The 19,362-nt window shown below is 48.7% G+C and overlaps 1 protein-coding gene across 4 annotated transcripts in view; it reads right to left on the minus strand.

Moving 5' to 3' along the window:
* Positions 1 to 19,362, minus strand: part of LOC129710960 (cAMP-specific 3',5'-cyclic phosphodiesterase 4C-like) — a 159,257-nt gene that overhangs the window by 72,594 nt on the left and 67,301 nt on the right. The window contains exon 1 of one of the 4 annotated variants that reach the window (XM_055658284.1): positions 4,840 to 5,406. The exons of the other annotated variants lie outside the window; for them this stretch is intronic. Within the exon in view, the coding sequence (XP_055514259.1) occupies positions 4,840 to 5,039 (200 nt within the window). The 5' untranslated portion in view covers positions 5,040 to 5,406. Of the gene's footprint in view, positions 1 to 4,839; positions 5,407 to 19,362 lie in introns of those variants that run through there. 4 annotated transcript variants of the gene reach the window in all.

A 19,362-nucleotide genomic window follows, 5' to 3' on the forward strand; every position in this document is an offset into this window, starting at 1 on the left:
GTGTTACAATTATTGTGTTCTGACCGAAACGTCTGCCTATTTCCGTCGCTCCAATAGATGCTGCCTCACCAGCTGAGTTTCTCAGCATTTTTGCTACCTTAAAGCAATGCGTAATTTTGAGCAGATTAGTTTAGATTAGAGATACAGCGTGGAAACAGGCCCTTCGGCCCACCCTGCCCGTGCCGACCCACCATCTCCTGCACAAGTTCACAAGATCGTAAATGATAGGAGTAGAATTAGGCCATTCGGCCCATCAAGTCCCCTCCGCCATTCAGTCACGGCTGATCTATCTCTCCCTCCTATCCCCTCTGACACCCGTACTAATCAAGAATGTATCCTACACACACACACACACTAGGGAACAATTTACAGAAGCCAATTAACCTACGAACCTGCACGTCTTTGGAGTTTGGGAGGAAACCAGAGCACCCGGAGAAAACCCACACAGGTCACTGGGTGTGTTGCCTGGCGTACAATTATTGTGTTCTGACAATAGACAATAGGTGCAGGAGTAGAGGCCATTCGGCCCTTCGAGCCAGCACCGCCATTCAATGTGATCATGGCTGATCATCCCCAATCAGTTCCCCGTTCCTGCCTTCTCCCCATATCCCCTGACTCCGCTATCTTTAAGAGCCCTCTCTAGTAGTAGAAAGTATCCAGAGAACCGGCCTCCACCGCCATCTGAGGCAGAGAATTCCACAGACTCACAACTCTCTGTGTGAAAAAGTGTTTCCTCGTCTCCGTTCTAAATGGCTTACCGCTGAGCCATTAATAGATTTAAGAATAAAGGGGTGTAAAACGTGTGATATCCAGTGAGACAGGGTGTTATTTTATAACATACAGTGTTATCGTAGCGGATGATTTGTTATAGCAGTGACAAATGGTGTGTTATTGTAGAGCATACCCATATATTCTACGACACTGTGTAGATCAGAGCTGATATACAGACCAGGCCTATTGATAGACCACAGCTCTGCTTTCAATACCATCACCCCATCCCAATCCCACTCATCTCCAAAGCTGGGAGATGATTTTGGAGTCAGCGCTCATTTCTGTACTTCCTGACTAACGGACCCCAATCAGCGAGGGGGGGTGGGGGCAGATCATCCTCTACAATAATCCTCGACACTGGAGTTCCGTAAGGGTGTGCTCTCAGCCCCCCTTCTTTACTCCTTGTACCCCCACGACCGTGCAACCGTGTACACACCCAACTTGACCCTCGACCCGAAACGTTGCCTATTTCCTTCGCTCCATAGACGCTGCTGCACCCGCTGAGTTTCTCCAGCATTTTTGTCCACCTTCAATTTTCCAGCATCTGCAGTTCCTTCTTAAACCCCTCCCTTCCATCGACTCCATCTAATATAACCATATAACAATTACAGCACGGAAACAGGCCATCTCGGCCCTACAAGTCCGTGCCAAACAACTTTTTTTCCCGTAGTCCCACCTGCCTGCCACTCATACCATAACATTCCATTCCCTTCTCATCCATATGCCTATCCAATTTATTTTTAAATGATACCAACGAACCTGCCTCCACCACTTCCACTGGAAGCTCATTCCACACCGCTACCACTCTCTGAGTAAAGAAGTTCCCCCTCATGTTAACCCCTAAACTTCTGTCCCTTAATTCTGAAGTCATGTCCTCTTCACGCTGCCTCGGCAAGGCCAGCAAGGCATCATCCAAGGACCAGTCTCACACCCCCGGTCACTCTCCTTTTCTCCCCTCTCCCAGTCAGGCAAGAGGGTCTGAAGTGTGAGAAAAACGCACACACACCTTCAGATTCAGGGACAGTTTAGTTGCGGCCATTACAGGCAACTGAACATCCTCCACCATCTAGAGAGAGCGGTCCTGACCTCCCCATCTACCTCATTGGAGACCCTCGGACTATCTTTAATCGGACTTTACTGGACTATACATTGCACTAAACGTTATTCCATTTATCCTGTATCTGTACACTGTGGACGGCTCGATTGTAATCATGTATTGTCTTTCCTCAAAACGCAACATGGTGGGACAGGGAGCATCTCTGGAGCGAACGAATGGGTAATGTTTCGGGTCAAAACCTTTCATCAGACTGAAGACGGATTCCAACCCAAAACGTCACCCATTCATAGAAAATAGGTGCAGGAGTAGAGGCCATTCGGCCCTTCGAGCATTTTGCACCGCCATTCAATATTTTTCACACACAGAGAGTGGTGAATCTCTGGAACTCTCTGCCACAGAGAGGTAGTTGAGGCCAGTCATTGGCTATACACACAAGATGGGGAGTTAGGGTGGGCCCTTGTGGCTAAAAGGGATCAGGTAATGTATGGTCAAAAGAGAAGGCAGGTACGGGATACTGAGTTAGAAACATAGAAACATAGAAAATAGGTGCAGGAGTAGAGGCCGAATGGCCTACTGCCGCACCTAATTTCTATGTTTCTATGTTTCTAATATGATCATGGCTGATCATCCAACTCAGTATCCCATCCCTGCCTTCTCTCCATACCCCCTGATCCCTTTAGCCACAAGGACCACATCTAACTCCCTCTTAAATATAGCCAATGAACTGTGTGGCCTCAACTACATTCTGCGGCAGAGAATTCCACAGATTCACCCCTCTCGGTGTGAAAAATGTTTTTCCATCTCGGTCCCAAAAGATTTCCCCCTTATCCTTAAACTGTGGCCCCTTGTCCTGGATTTCCCCAACATCGGGAACAATCTTCCTGCATTTAGCCTGTCCAACCCCTTAAGAATTTTGTAAGTTTCTATAAGATCCCCTCTCAATCTTCTAAATTCTAGCGAGTACAAGCCGAGTCTATCCAGTCTTTCCCTCCAGCGATGCTGCCTGAACCGTTGAGTTACTCCAACATTTTGTGTCTACCTTCGGTTTAAACCAGCATCCTTCCGACACATTACTTTAGGTAAAGTACAAAGGTTTCACTGTTCATTGTACACAGATGGGGAAAGGTGTAATACAGGTCAGTATACCAAGGGCTTTATGACGATACACACTAACAATCCACATGAATTGCCACAAGATTGAACTTGGAACCGTTACTGTAAACAGCTTGTCCCCAGAAACTCTCACCAACTTCTACAGATGTGGAGAGCATTTTATCGTGAAGCATCACAGCACGGTTTGGGAACAGCTCCGTCCAAGACCCGCAAGAAATCACAGAGAATTGTGGACGCAACAGCCCAGACCATCACACACACAAACCAACCTCCCTTCCATCTCCGTCTACACCTCACGCTGCCTCGGCAAGGCCAGCAGCATCATCAAGGACCAGTCTCACCCCATGGTCACTCCCTCTTCTCCCCTCTCCCATCAGGCAAGAGGTGCAGAAGTGTGAAAACGAACGCACACACACCTCCAGATTCAGGGGCAGTTTCTTCCCGGCTGTTATCAGGCAACTGAACCGTCCTCTCACCAACTAGAGAGCGGTCCTGACCTCCCATCTACCTCATTGGAGACCCTCGGACCATCTTTAATCGGACTTTATCTTGCACTAAACGTTATTCCTTTTATCCTGTCAGGCAGCATCTCTGGAGAAAAGAAATAGGTGGGGTTTTGGGTCGAGACCCTTCTTCAGACTGGCCCACAACTAACAATGGCCAGTTTCCTTTGTCATTGAAACTTTTTTGCATATTTTTCATTTATTTGCTCTCCATCTAAATCTCTCGTTTCCCTCTCCCCTGTCCCTCAGTCTGAAGAAGGGTCTCGACCCAAAACATCACCCATTACATTTCTCCAGAGATGCTGCCTGTCCCCCTGAGTTACTCGAGCACTTAAGATCATAAGTGATAGGAGCAGAATTGGGCCATTCGGCCCGTCGAGTCTATTCCACCATTCAATCACGGCTGATCTATCTCTCCCTCCCAACCCCATTCTCCTGCCTTCTCCCCATAACCCCTGACACCCGCACTAATCAATAATCTATCTATCTCTGCCTTAAAAAATATCCACTGACTTGTGGCCTCCACAGCCGTCTGTGGCAGAGAATTCCACAGATTCACCACCCTCTGACTGAAGACATTTCTCCTCATCTTCTATCTAAAGGAACATCCTTTAATTCTGAGGCTGTGACCTCGAGTCCTAGACTCTCCCACCAGTGGAGACATCCTCTCCACATCCACTTAGTCTCTGACTCTGACCTAGTCTGTGTCTGTTTGCTGTTAACGTTAAATGTTGCCCACCTCTTCCTCTCCCTTCCCCCTCTCTCTGTCCCTCTCTCCTCTCCCCCCCTCTCTCTCTCCCTCTCTCCCCCTTCTCTCCCTCTATCCCCCTCTCTCTCTCCTTCTCCCCCTCTCTTCTATCTATCCCTTATCCTTCTCCCCTTCCATTCTCCCCCTCTCTCTTCTATCTATCCCTTTTCCCCTCTCTCTCCCCTTCTCTTCTCTCCCCCCCCCTTCTCTCCCTCTCTCCCCTTCTATCCCCCCCTCTCTCTCTCTTCTTCTCCCCCTTCTCTTCCTCTCTCCCCTTCTATCCCCCTCTCTCTCTCTCCCCCTCTCTTCTATCTATCCCTCTCTTCTCTCCCTCTTCCTCTCTCTCCCCCTCTCTTCTCCCTCCCTTCTCTCCCCTCTCCCTCTCCCTTCTCTCCCCCCTCTCTTCTCTCTCCCCCTCTCTCCTCCCCCTCTATTCTCTTCTCTCTCCCTCTCTATCCCCCTCTCTCTATCTCCCCCTTCTCCCCCCTTCTCTCTTCTCCACCCCCCTTCTCTCCCTCTCTCCCCTTCTATCCCCCCCTCTCTCTCTCCCCCCCCTTCTCTCCCTCTCTCCCCTCTCACTCTCTCCTTCTTCCCCTCTTCCCCTCTCCCCCTCTCTCCCCTCTCCCCTCTCCCTGCCCCCATGTTACCTGGTCTGAGCCACAGTGAAGCGGCGCCGTTGTAGCCGGATGCTTCTGTTCATGATGATCTTGTGGAGGATCTGCGGGGAGTTTCGGGGCGAGGGCCGGGGGGAGCCGGGGCTGTGGGGTCCGGAGCCGGCAGCCGGGGTTCCCTGGTCGGCCTGTCCGTGCTCCGCCAGCGGGGCGATGTCCTCCCCAGGCCGGGCCATGGGGCCCCCGGCGCGGCAGCGCAGCGAGGCACGAGTCGGTGTCCTGGAGGAACTGTGTGTCTGTGCTGCAGCGAGGGTCAGTCAGTCAGTGGCGGGGAGACGGGACGGGACGGGACTGGACCTTGCCGCAGATAAAACCACCCGGCGTCCAAAACTCACGGCCATCGCCCGCTGCTCCAAACCCGACACTACAGCCCTTACATCTGACTTGGAAATCACTCGGAACTTTGTTGGGTTGGCCAATAAAGAACTCTAAACCAGGCTGGAGCCGGGCCAGGATCTCACACACACACTCACACTGCTCCAGGCAGGGAGAGAGGGAGGGAGAGATAGACCGGCCCGCACTAACTCTCACACACACAAACACAACACTAACTTTCCCCCCAACTTTCCCCGCTCGCTGCTGCCACCTCCCGCACCGTCGCCTCCACCAGATGCCAGAGTCCACGGCGTGAGGTCGCTGCCTGGTGCTCAAATACACACTCTATATCACCCAGTCAAATCATCCAAGAGATACAAGATACAAGATAGATTTATTCATCACATGTGCCAAATGGCACAGTGAAATGAAATTCCAATACAGCCATACAATAACAATAAGGGACACACCACACTATAGGGTTTGACATAAAAGGATAAGGGGGAAATCATTTAAAACCGAGATGAGAAGAACTTTTTTCACACAGAGAGTGGTGAATCTGTGGAATTCTCTGCCACAGAAGGTAGTCGAGGCCACAGTTCATTGGCTATATTTAAGAGGGAGTTAGATGTGGCCCTTGTGGCTAAGGGGATCAGAGGGTATGGAGAGAAGGCAGGGATGGGATACTGAGTTGGATGATCAGCCATGATCATATTGAATGGCGGTGCAGGTTCGAAGGGCCGAATGGCCTACTCCTGCACCTATTGTCTATGTTTCTATGTGTTTCTAACTTCCCCACACACACAGCAGAATCAAAGTTTGAAGGCACCAAAGTCAGTCACTCGCTCACTCACTGCCCGGCGCGTCCTCTTCACAATAGCCCAGAGGCACAGAGAGAGGGGGGGGGGGGGGGGGGGGGGGAGGGGGATAGAGAGAGAGAGGGGGGAGAGAGAGGAGGAGAGGAGGGGGAGGAGGGGAGAGGAGGAGGGGAGGAGGAGGAGGAGAGAGGGGGAGGAGAGAAGGGGGAGAGGGGGGAGGGAGAGAGGGGGGCGGGGAGGAAGAGGAGAACGGAAGGGGGGGAAGAACAGAGAAACATAGAAACATAGAAATTAGGTGCATGAGTAGGCCATTCGGCCCTTCGAGCCTGCACCGCCATTCAATATGATCATGGCGGATCATCCAACTCAGTATCCCGTACCTGCCTTCTCTCCATACCCCCTGATCCCCTTAGCCACAAGGGCCACATCTAACTCCCTCTTAAATATAGCCAATGAACTGTGGCCTCGACTACCCTCTGTGGCAGAGAGTTCCAGAGATTCACCACTCTCTGTGTGAAAAAAGTTCTTCTCATCTCGGTTTTAAAAGATTTCCCCCTTATCCTTAAACTGTGACCCCTTGTCCTGGACTTCCCCAACATCAGGAACAATAAGATATGTTCTAAAGGATAGAGTCAACCATTTTAATACAATCTGGCAACCACTCATGTCATTTCTTGCACAGAAGAATATTGACACATAACACAAACCTGTCTACACTCTAAAGGGCCTGTCCCACTTGGCGTCATTAGCGCCTCATATGTAAAATAGGTTGACGCGCGAGATCGTGCGCAAATCACGCGTCATCGTGCCGTCTGGTGCGCGTGACGTCATTAGAATATCCTGCGCCTCGCGGCGACGAATGGTTATGCACGGTGACGTAACCATGCGATACACGTGAGACGTCGGGACGTCAGTGTGCGTACCCGATACATCAGCGTGAATACTTGATACGTCAGTGTGCGTACTCTATACATCAGTGTGCGTACTCGATACGTCAGTGTGCGTACTCTATACATCAGTGTGCATACTCGATACGTCAGTGTGCGTACTCGATACATCAGTGTGCGTACTCGATACGTCAGTGTGCGTACTCGATACATCAGTGTGCGTACTCGATACGTCAGTGTGCGTACTCTATACATCAGTGTGCATACTCGATACGTCAGTGTGCGTACTCTATACATCAGCGTGCGTACTCGATACGTCAGGGTGCGTACACGTGACGCCAGCGTGATTACACGGTACGTCAGCGTGCGTACACGTAACGTCAGCGGGGGTACACGATACGTCAGCGTGCGTACATGATACGTCAGCGTGCGTACACGATACGTCAGCGTGCGTACTCGATACGTCAGTGTGCGTACCCGATACGTCAGTGTGCGTACTCTATACATCAGTGTGCGTACTCGATACGTCAGTGTGTGTACTCGATACGTCAATGTGCGTACCCGATACATCAGTGTGCGTACTCGATACGTCAGTGTGTGTACTCGATACGTCAATGTGCGTACCCGATACATCAGTGTGCGTACTCGATACGTCAATGTGCGTACCCGATACATCAGCGTGCGTACTCGATACGTCAGTGTGTGTACTCGATACGTCAGTGTGTGTACTCGATACGTCAATGTGCGTACCCGATACATCAGTGTGCGTACTCGATACGTCAGTGTGCGTACCCCATACGTCAGTGTGTGTACCCCATACGTCAGTGTGCGTACACGATGAGTCACGCAAGTGGCGCTTGAGGATTTAGTGCAGCACAAAATCCCAGAGCGCCGCGCGATACCGTGCACAACTCCACACTACTCCGCGCCTCTCCACTTGCCCGTCCCGCGCTACCCACACGCTACCCGTGCGTCACAACAAGACGCGTAAATGAGGCGCAAATAACGGCCAAGAGGGACAGGCCCATAAACCGTCCGTTTTAATGACATTATAAGGGACAGAGGACAAGACAGTTAGAAACAAGAGTCTTCACAACGAATCATTGTACCTGCTCCCTGTGTCCACTACTCACCTTCTGCACTTTACTGATGTATGTATTTATTTATTATTATTATTTACCCCCCCCACCCCCCACCCACCCCCCCCCACCCATCTCCACCCCCCCCCCCACCCACCCACACCCCACCCCCCCACCCACCCCACCCCCCCCCACCCCCCCACCCACCCACCCACCCCCCACCCACCCCCCCACCCACACCCCACCCACCCCCACCCACACCCCCCCCCACCCCACACCCACCCCCCCCCCACCTCCCACCCCCACCCACCCCCCCCCACCCCCCACCCACCCACCCCCCCCACCCCCCCCACCCCCCCCACCCCCCACCCCCACACCCACCCACCCCCCCCCCCCACCCACCCCCCCCCCCCACCCCCCCCCACCCCCCCCCCCCCCCCCCCCCCCCCCCCCCACCCCCAACCCCACCACCCCCCCCCACCACCCCCCCCCCCCCCCCACCCCCCCCATTGTTGATTTTATGAACATGCCCGCCCATATTGTTTGTATAATACTCAACCCTTCTGTTTTGATAATATACATTTGGAAAGATTGAGCCTGGATATTGCAACATAATCTGTGTTTGACGGTGCAATAAATATTATTTAAAACAACCGTTCTCTCCTTCCAGACCTCTGGGCAGCAAACACAATTTCACTTGATCATGTGGCAAGTATGTACGTAACTAAGTGCGTTTATTGGCCAAGCATTCCCATACAAGGAATTTGCCTTGGTGCTCCGCCCACAAGTAACGACATGAAATGTAGGCGGCGCGACTCTCGTCAGCAGCGGCCTCTGCAGCCTGTGCGCGTTTTTATTATTTTTTGTCTATGTTTCTATGTAGTTGAAATACAGTGACAGCAACTCAGTAAACACTGAATATTAATAATAATAAACATTCATGATAAAACACCATTGATCAAGCTTGTGAACCAACAAAATACCAGATCAAAGGGAGGCTACAGATTTTTGTCTGTTGAGTAGAGCAACTACTCGTGGATAAAAACTGTTTTTATGTCTGGCTGTTGCAGCTTTGACAGTCCGGAGTTGCCTTCCAGAGGGAAGTGATTCAAAGAGTTTGTGGCCAGGGTGAGAGGGGTCAGAGATGATCTTGCCCGCTCACTTCCTGGCCCTGGCAAGTGACAATAAAGTGCTCAATTCAGCTCCGTATTGTAACACAGCAGTTCCAGAGACAAAGTCCAACATCTGCAACAGCGACATCAGACAGTAGCTCGTTTATCAGACAGATTCACATTCACGGTTTGTTGTCGCATGCACCAGTTAAGGTGCAGTGATATTCCAGTTACCGTGCAGCCAGTAAAAAACAATTAAAAAACAACACACCACAATTAAAAAGAACAATAGAAGGAGATGAGAAGAACTTTTTTCACACAGAGAGTGGTGAATCTCTGGAACTCTCTGCCACAGAGGGTAGTTGAGGCCACAGTTCATAGGCTATATTTAAGAGGGAGTTAGATGTGGCCCTTGTGGCTAAAGGGATCAGGGGGTATGGAGCGAAGGCAGGTACGGGATACTGAGTTGGATGATCAGCCATGATCATATTGAATGGCGGTGCAGGCTCGAAGGGCCGAATGGCCTCTACTCCTGCACCTAATTTCTATATTTCTATGTTAACATAAACGTTCACCACAGTTGTGATCATTGTGAAGGAAGGCAATAAAATTCAGTCGGTCTTCCTCCTTTTGTCCACACGTGTTTGGGGCCTGGACCAAACTAAAGGACTAGAGGTAGCAGCCTCACACATTCCTTTAGGAAGGAGATGGAGGAATTTCTTGAGTCAGAGGGTGGTGAATCTGTGGAAACCTTTGCCACAGACGGCTGCGGAGGCCAAGTCAATGGCCTTTAGATGCCTAAGAAAGCAAATGGCATGTTGGCCTTTATAACACGAGGAATCGAATATAGGAGTAAAGAGGTCCTTCTGCAGTTGTACAGACCCCAAGTGAGACCACATCTGGAGTATTGTGTGCAGTTTTGGCCCACTAATTTGAGGAAGGACATTCTTGCTATTGTAGGTTCACCAGGTTAATTCCCGGGATGGCAGGACTGTCATATGCTGAGAGAATGGAGCATCTGGGCTTGTACACTCTGGAGTTTAGAAGGATGAGAGGGCATCTCATTGAAACATATAAGATTGTTAAGGGGTTGGGCATGCTGGAGGCAGGAAACATGTTCCCGATGTTGGGGGAGTCCAGAAACAGGGAACACTTTTTCTCACAGAGCGGTGAGTCTGTGTAATTCTCTGCCCCAGAGGGCGGTGGAGGCCGGTTCTCTGGATGCTTTCAAGAGAGAGCTAGATAGGGCTCTTAAAAAATAGCGGAGTCAGGGGATATGGGGAGAAGGCAGGAACGGGGTACTGATTGGGGATGATCAGCCATGATCACGTTGAATGGCGGTGCTGGCTCAAAGGGCCGAATGGCCTCTACTCCTGCACCTATTGTCTATTGATATATTTAAGGCAGAGATAGATAGATTTGATTAGTACGGGTGTTAGGGGTTACGGGGAGAAGGCAGGAGAATGGGGTTAGGAGGGAGAGATAGATCAGCCATGATGGAATTCTGGAGAGGACATATTCAGTAATTCTACTCCCATCAATCAGGACCTTATAGTAATTCAGCACACGCTTGCTTTTGATGCGCAGTAACTTTCAGTACTTTGTGTACAAGAGTAATCCCCTCCCTCCGAACACTCACGTCGTCCAATCTGGTACTTCAGTCTTTAGATAACCAACTCACTAATTTCCTTTACACATTCCAAGTGTCATGGCCCATTGACTCAGCTGCCTCAGGCACAGTGAAGTCTCTCTGCAAATCCCCTCACAAGTTGCCGCAGCCGCCGCTGCCAGCCTCGACACTTCATCGGCAAATGTGGAGCCCGGCCGAATCTAAATCATTGACTTTTTCCAAATTGAGAGCAGCTGGGGCCTCAGCACTGATCCCGTTTACATCCCATTAGTGAGGCTACACTCTGAGCTTCTTAATTCCTGATCCATTATCCAAATCCCATTAATTTTATCCTTATTAAAAGTATTTAAAAAGGATAGATGGGAAAAGTATCTGATGAACACACATAATTGTTCTATTAATGCAAGACATAATTTAATTCAATTCAAACTATTACACAGACTATATTATTCAAAAACGAGGTTGAATAAATTTTATCCAAACGTCTCTCCCAGATGCGATAAATGTTTGTTTCAAAACGCTAATATAACACATTCATTCACGGACGACAGATAGCACAATGGGCTAAGAGTTCGGCTGGCGACCGGAGGGTAGCCGGTTCAAATCCCGCTTGGAGTGCATACTGTTGTTGTGTCCTTGGGCAAGACACTTCACCCACCTTTGCCTGTAATGGAATGTTACGGCGGCAGGCGCGGGCACACCGCGACGCCCTGTGTCTCCCTTTCAAGGGAGATGCTAAAAATGCATTTCGTTGTCTCTGTACTGTACACTGACAATGATAATAAATTGAATCATTTCATTTCATTTTTCATTTTTCATTTGTAGGATGTACAAAGTTGAATACATTTTGGAGCGATATATTTGATATATTTACAAAGCTTTTCAAGTCCACAATAGAACCTAAAACGGAATGGATTATATTTGGAATAATAGGAGAAGATACCAATTTAAATAAAGATCAAAATGTTTTTTTAAATTTATGGGTTAATAATTGGAAAGAAATTGATACTTAAATTTGGGAAAAATACAACCACATCAACTGTTAAAATGTGGATTAGGAATATGATGGACATAGCACGCCTTGAAGAAATGAGACTCCGACTAATATATGACCAATTTATGACCAATATGACCTAATAACTATGATCAATTCTTAAAGAGTTGGTCTCCTTTCATCGACTTTTTGGAATCATGTGATGCAGCGGTACCGTAAGGATTGCTGATTTCAGTTCATGCTGTGGATAGATCTACATCTCCGAATACAGATTTGAAAATTTCTCTTTTAAGGGGCCACTTTTTCTTTTTTTTTTAATATATACACACTTTACGTTTTTCTATTCGCTACCATCTATTTTTCCTCTTTTTCCCCGCTCTATAGTTTTAATAACCATATAACAATTACAGCACGGAAACAGGCCATCTCGGCCCTACAAGTCCGTGCCGAACAACATTTTTCCCTTAGTCCCACTTGCCTGCACTCATACCATAACCCTCCATTCCCTTCTCATCCATATGCCTATCCAATTTATTTTTAAATGATACCAACGAACCTGCCTCCACCACTTCCAACTGGAAGCTCATTCCACACCGCTACCACCCTCTGCGTAAAGAAGTTCCCCCTCATGTTACCCCTAAACTTGTTTTTCTTGTCTTGCTTACTTCCTTCTCAAAACATAAAACTAGAGGTTGTACATAGAATGGGTTAAGGTTGGCAACCTAAGATTAGGTTCCACTGTACTGTTTTGTACTGTATTCACTTCTAATAAAATTTAATTTTTTTAAAAAAAAGTATTTAAAAACTCCACACATGCCACATCCTCGACTATTTTCGAATCTGACATTCACCACCACAGATGACATTTCTTTCATAAATTTGCATCAACTTTGTCCCAAAACCCATCGCTGATCCCTGGCTGTTACCACAACCCTAATAATAGATTCTAACATGTTCTGTATTTCTGACCACTGACACAAAATGCTGGAGTAACTCAGCGGGACCTGCAGCACTAGGTCATAAAGAGTAGGAGTAGAATTAGAACTCTCAGCTCCGCCATTCAGGCCCAAGGCAGAAAGATCAGTGGGAGAATGGGAGCGGGAGTTAGTGAGTTTAGTAACCGGAACATCAGGTAGGATTAGTATTTCTGACATTAGGCTACATAGTATTTTTGTGTTTCCTCACTCCATTTTTTGTATTAAACAGTGGGGATACATTTGTTATTCTCAAACTATGCAAACCATTTTAAAACCAATGTACATACAAGGAACTGTAGATGCTGGTTTATAACAAAAAGACACAAAGTGCTGGAGTAATTGTTTATTGGCTTTGGTAAAGATTGTAAATTGTCCCTAGTGTGTGTAGGATAGTGCTAGTGTGCGGGGATCGCTGGTCGGCATGGACTCGGTGGGCCTAAGGGCCTGTTTCCGCGCTGTGTCTGCATGGATTTACAAAGGGGAAATCATCATGCTTGACTAATCTTGTGGAATTTTTTGAGGATGTAACTAGGAAAATGGACAAGGGAGAGCCAGTGGATGTAGTGTACCTGGACTTTCAGAAAGCATTTGATAAGGTCCCACATAGGAGATTAGTGGGCAATATTAGGGCACATGGTATTGGGGGTAGAGTGCTGACATGGATAGAGAAGTGGTTGGCAGACAGGAAAGATGAATTGGGCCAACGTTTTGATTCACAGTCAAAGACACTTGAACGGAGATTGCGGTGATTGGCAGGTTATTGATTAGTACGGGTGACAGAGGTTATTGGGAGAAGGCAGGAGAGGGAGAGATAGATCAGCCATGATTGAATGGCGGGGTAGACTTGATGGGCCGAATGGCCCAATTCTGCTCCTCTGACCAATGACCTCATTCATGAACACTTGCTATTATGACAATTCTTAGGCCCCCCCCTCGGTCATGGCTGACCTGACCATGGGTGTCTGTCCCCAGGGTTGGAGATCACCTGTGCGTGACTTTGTTTAACGTGGGGAGACTGGTGCACAGACAGCCCACCACACACATGGTCCTTGACGGATCTGGGTCAGGATCCAGTGGCGTGGAGTCCAGGATGACCGGAGACCCTTCATCCGCCTTCCCAGCCGTTGTGACATGTTCCTCCACTAAGGTCAGCCATCGTCCTCCGCCTGTTCCACCGTTGAGGTCTCGGTTGGATTGGCTCTTTGTCAGAGACCTCCCCCTCGACCTTACCGCCATGGGTGGCCCTACCAGGAGCATCGATAGCTCCAGACAGCATCGCTCTCAGGATCTCAGGACCACATGAGCTTCTCCACCGCAACAAGGTGACAATCCACGATCCATAAGAATCTTGTTCGGCAGAAAGAGGGGGTAACGTTGGAACATAATTCCAACTGGGGCACCATTATAGCGAGGTGTAGGCGTGGTGCTTCCACAGGTTGGGGTATCTCAACACAAGAGATCTCCACAATCTCCAGTCAACAGGTGGATGATTCAGGCTGAACTGAGGAACAATTTGTTTTCTCGTGGGCGGCGAGAACTCGATTCTGGACTCAAAATCGTTCCCGTCGCTTTAGACTTTAGAAATACGGCACGGAAACAGGCCCTTCAGCCCATCGAGTCCGCGCCGACCAGCGATCACCCCGTACACTGGCATCATCACACACACACACACACACACACACACACACACACACACACACACACACACACACACACACACACACACACACACACACACACACACACACACACACACACACACACACACACACACACACACACACACACACACACACACACACACTTTTACAATTTCTACTGGAGCCAATAAACCCACAAACCAACACGTCTTTGGAGTGTGGGAGGAAACCGGAGCACCCGGAGAAAACCCACGCAGGTCACGGGGAGAATGCACAAACTCTGTATGGACGGCACCCGTAGTCAGGATCGAACCCGGTTCTCTGGCGCCCATATAACCATATAACAATTACAGCATGGAAACAGGCCATCTCGGCCCTTCTAGTCCGTGCCGAACACTTACTCTCCCCTAGTCCCATCTACCTGCACTCAGACCATAACCCTCCATTCCTTTCCCGTCCATATACCTATCCAATTTATTTTTAAATGATAAAATCGAACCTGCCTCCACCACTTCCACTGGAAGCTCATTCCACACAGCCACCACTCTCTGAGTAAAGAAGTTCCCCCTCATGTTGCCCCTAAACTTTTGTCCCTTAATTCTCAAGTCATGTCCTCTTGTTTGAATCTTCCCTATTCTCAATGGGAAAAGCTTACCTACCTTGAGGCAGCAACTCTACCACTGCCCCACCCCCCCACAGTGTATTATACACTTACAACCATGAGAAGGGAGCTGTACTCATTATCTAATCAGTGACGAGTCCTTGTCTTGTGAGAAAGGGATCAATGGGTCTACAGGAACTGTAAAAGATGATTGGGGTTGAGGGAGATGTGTTTGTGCATTGTTTGTGATGTTCCTCCTAGCTCTTAAATGAGAGATAGAGGCCAATTTATTGAGCCTCAACAAGTCATTATCTTGAAGTGCAGATAGTCGTGGCGTTACGGATTGGCTAATCATCTCCAGGCCCCTTTTATGGAGACAGTACTCTTCGAATCGAAAATCCTTTGGCAACTTCTCTGCCGTTTTATCAACACACATTCCCGTCATTCATGTGCCGGCCCTTTGAAAGAACTCCCCACTCCACGCTCTTTCATAAGGGATTGGAGACAGAATTAGGCCATTCGGCCCATCAAGTCTTCGCTGCTGTGCATGAGATTGTCAGATCATGTGATAGGAGCAGAATTAGGCCGTTCGGCCCATCAAGTCCACTCCCCCATTCAATCATGGCTGATATATCTCTCCCTCCTAACCCCATTCTCCTGCCTTCTCCTCATAACCCCTGACACCCATTCTAATCAAGAATCTATCTATCTCTGCCTTAAATATATCCACTGACTTGTGGCCTCCACAGCCGTCTGTGGCAAAGAATTCCACAGATTCGCCACTAAAGAAATTCCTCCTCATCTCCTTCCTAAAAGTACATCCTTTAATTCTGAGGCTGTGACCTCTAGTCCTAGACTCTCCCACTAGTGGAAACATCCTCTCCACATCAACTCTATCCAAGCCTTTCACTATTCTGTAAGTTTCAATGAGGTCCCCCCCTCATTCTTCTAAACTCCAGCGAGTACAGGCCCAGTGCCGACAAACGCTCATCATAGGTCAACCCACTCATTCCTGGGATCATTCCTGTAAACCTCCCCTGGACTCTCTCCAGAGCCGGGACATCCTTCCTCAGATATGGGGCCCAAAACTGCTCACAATATTCCAAATGCGGCCTTACCAGGGCCTTAGAGCCTCAGTATTACATCCCTGTTTTTACATCCCTGGGAATAACCGTGCATAGTTCCTTGAAGGTGGAATCTCATATAGATAGGGTGGTAAAGAAAGCTTTTGGTATGCTAGCCTTTATAAATCAGAGCATTGAGTATAGAAGCTGGGATGTAATATTAAAATTGTACAAGGCATTGGTGAGACCAAATCTGGAGTATGGTGTACAATTTTGGTCGCCCAATTATAGGAAGGATGTCAACAAAATAGAAAGAGTACAGAGGAGATTTACTAGAATGTTGCCTGGGTTTCAGCAACTAAGTTACAGAGAAAGGTTGAACAAGTTAGGTCTTTATTCTCTGGAGCGCAGAAGGTTAAGGGGGGACTTGATAGAGGTCTTTAAAATGATGAGAGGGATAGACAGAGTTGATGTGGACAAGCTTTTCCCTTTGAGAATAGGGAAGATTCAAACAAAAGGACATGACTTCAGAATTAAGGGACAGAAGTTTAGGGGTAACATGAGGGGGAACTTCTTTACTCAGAGAGTGGTAGCGGTGTGGAATGAGTTTCCAGTGGAAGTGGTGGAGGCAGGTTCGTTGGTATCATTTAAAAATAAATTGGATAGGCATATGGATGAGAAGGGAATGGAGGGTTATGGTATGAGTGCAGGCAGGTGGGACTAGGGGAAAAAAGTTGTGTCGGCATGGACTTGTAGGGCCGAGATGGCCTGTTTCTGTGCTGTAATTGTTATATGGTTATTATATGGTTATATACAAGCCCTCTTGAAATAAATGCTAGCATTGAGTTTGCTTTCATTGCTGATCTATCTTTCCCTCTTAACCCCAGGTTCCTGCCTTCTCCCCATAACCCCGGACACCCTGTATGTCTTTGTGTGAGGGAGGAAAGTCTGGAGCACCTGGAGAAAACCCACGCAGGTCCCGGGGAGAAGGTACAAACTCTGTAGAGACAGCACCCGTAGTCAGGATGGAACCCGGGTCTCTGGTGCTGTGGGGCAGTGACTCTACCGCTGCGTAAGTGTCCGACATCCTTGGTTGTCCAGAGACCCGCTCTGTTTTAGCTCCAATGTCGCAAGTTCTTGGTAAAGGAAATAAATTCTCCCATTTAATATTGTGGCAAAAATCTGTGAACATGTGTTATGTAGATGCGCTCCACTAGATGGTTCCCCTCCACAGTTGCTGGGTCCATTGTAGCAGGAAATCCAACATCTCTTGGGAAAGGTGCATCAAAAAGCACTCAGAGTCCCACAGCCGCTGTTATGGAGAAGGGATTTAGACAATAGACAACAGGTGCAGTAGGCCATTCGGCCCTTCGAGCCAGCACCGCCATTCAATGTGATCATGGCTGATCATCCCCAATCAGTACCCCGTTCCTGCCTTCTCCCCATATCCCCTGACTCCGCTATCTTTAAGAGCCCAATCTAGCTCTCTCTTGAAAGCATCCAGAGAACAGGCCTCCACCGCCCTCTGAGGCAGAGAATTCCACAGACTCACCACTCTCTGTGAGAAAAAGTGTTTCCTCGTCTCCGTTCTAAATGGCTTACACCTTATAAGAAACATAGAAAATAGGTGCAGGAGTAGGCCATTCGGCCCTTCGAGCCTGCACCACCATTCAATATGATCATGGCTGATCATCCAACTCAGTATCCTGTTCCTGCCTTCTCTCCATACCCCCTGATCCCTTTAGCCACAAGGGCCACATCTAACTCCCTCTTAAATGCGTTTTGTTGTCTCTGTACTGTACACTGACAATGACAATTAAAATTGAATCTGAATCTGAATCTTAAATATAGCCAATGAACTGTGGCCTCAACTACCTTCTGTGGCAGAGAGTTCCACAGATTCACCACTCTCTGTGTGAAAATTTCTTAAACTGTGGCCCCTGGTTCTGGACTCCCCCAACATCGGGAACATGTTTCCTGCCTCTAGCGTGTCCAAACCCTTAGTAGTCTTGTATGTTTCAATAAGATCCCCTCTCATCCTTCTAAACTCCAGAGTGTACAAGCCCAGCTGCTCCATTCTCTCAGTATTTCCCGAGTACTGTTCTCCAGAGCTCATGGAATATTAGCCACGACTAGGGTGGCCAACTTCCTCACTCCCAAATAAGGGTCAGAAGGTCAAAATAAGGGAGAAATGTCCCGACGGCAATTTGTTGACCGACTGGTCCGTGGCTGGGGTGGTGGTGGTGTCGGCGGTCAGCGAAGGTCCGAAGGTCGGACAACTGGCGACTGACCGACGAGGCGCTGCTGCTGCACTCCATGGGCTGCACTACGTTGGGACGGGTGAGGTGGGGTCCGGACGTGGCGCTCTGACCCGACAGTCCCCTCGACCCGAGTAGTAGCGGTCAAATACGGGACAAGGGCGGTCCCGTACGGAACAAACCAATTTAGCCCAATATTCGGGATGTCCCGGCTAATACAGGACAGTTGGCGACCCTGGTCAAGACACAGAAACATAGAAAACAGGTGCAGGAGTAGAGGCCATTCGGCCCTTCGAACCAGCACCGCAATTCAATATGGTCATGGCTGATCATCCAGAAATAGTACCCCGTTCCTGATTTTCCCCCATATCCCTTCATTCCGTCAGCCCCAAGAGCTAAATCTAACTCTCTCTGGAATACATCCAGTGAATTGGCCTCCACTGCCTTCTGTGGCAGAGAATTCCACAGATTCACAACTCTCTGGGTGCAAAGTTCCCAGGAGCAGGATTATGGAATTATATAGGGCTCGTTGTCACCGCGTCACCAAGCCCTGTAACACCGTCACCCAGGCAACCTTCAACCTGTGTGAATCTCTGCAAGCGATGGACTTTGCCCTGCCCTGCCCTAAAGCTGATGACTGGGGCTAATTCACCTGCCAGCTGATAAGGCTACAGGGATGCAATCTTCTCACGCTCATCTTCAGGATTAACGTTCAAGTTAATATTTAATAATCTGCCTTCAGTCAGAATGTAATCTGAAAAATTGTTCTTCCCCTCTCCCCGCAAATCCTCTGTGATATGTTTACGATCGAGTCTACGCCACCATTCTATTATGGCTGAGCTATCTTTCCCTCTCAACCACATTCTCCTGATTGTGGATGATCAGCCACAATTAGGAGATGCAGCGAGACCTGGGTGTCATGGTACACCAGTCATTGAAGGGAGGCATGCAGGTGCAGCAGGCAGTGAAGAATGCCAATGGTATGTTAGCTTTCATAGCAAAAGGATTTGAGTATAGGAGCAGGGAGGTTCTACTGCAGTTGTACAGGGTCTTGGTGAGACCACACCTGGAGTATTGCGTATAGTTTTGGTCTCCTAATCTGAGGAAAGATATTCTTGCCATAG

Source organism: Leucoraja erinacea, chromosome 29 (assembly GCF_028641065.1).
Source record: "Leucoraja erinacea ecotype New England chromosome 29, Leri_hhj_1, whole genome shotgun sequence".
In the NCBI taxonomy this organism is placed as follows: domain Eukaryota; kingdom Metazoa; phylum Chordata; class Chondrichthyes; order Rajiformes; family Rajidae; genus Leucoraja; species Leucoraja erinaceus.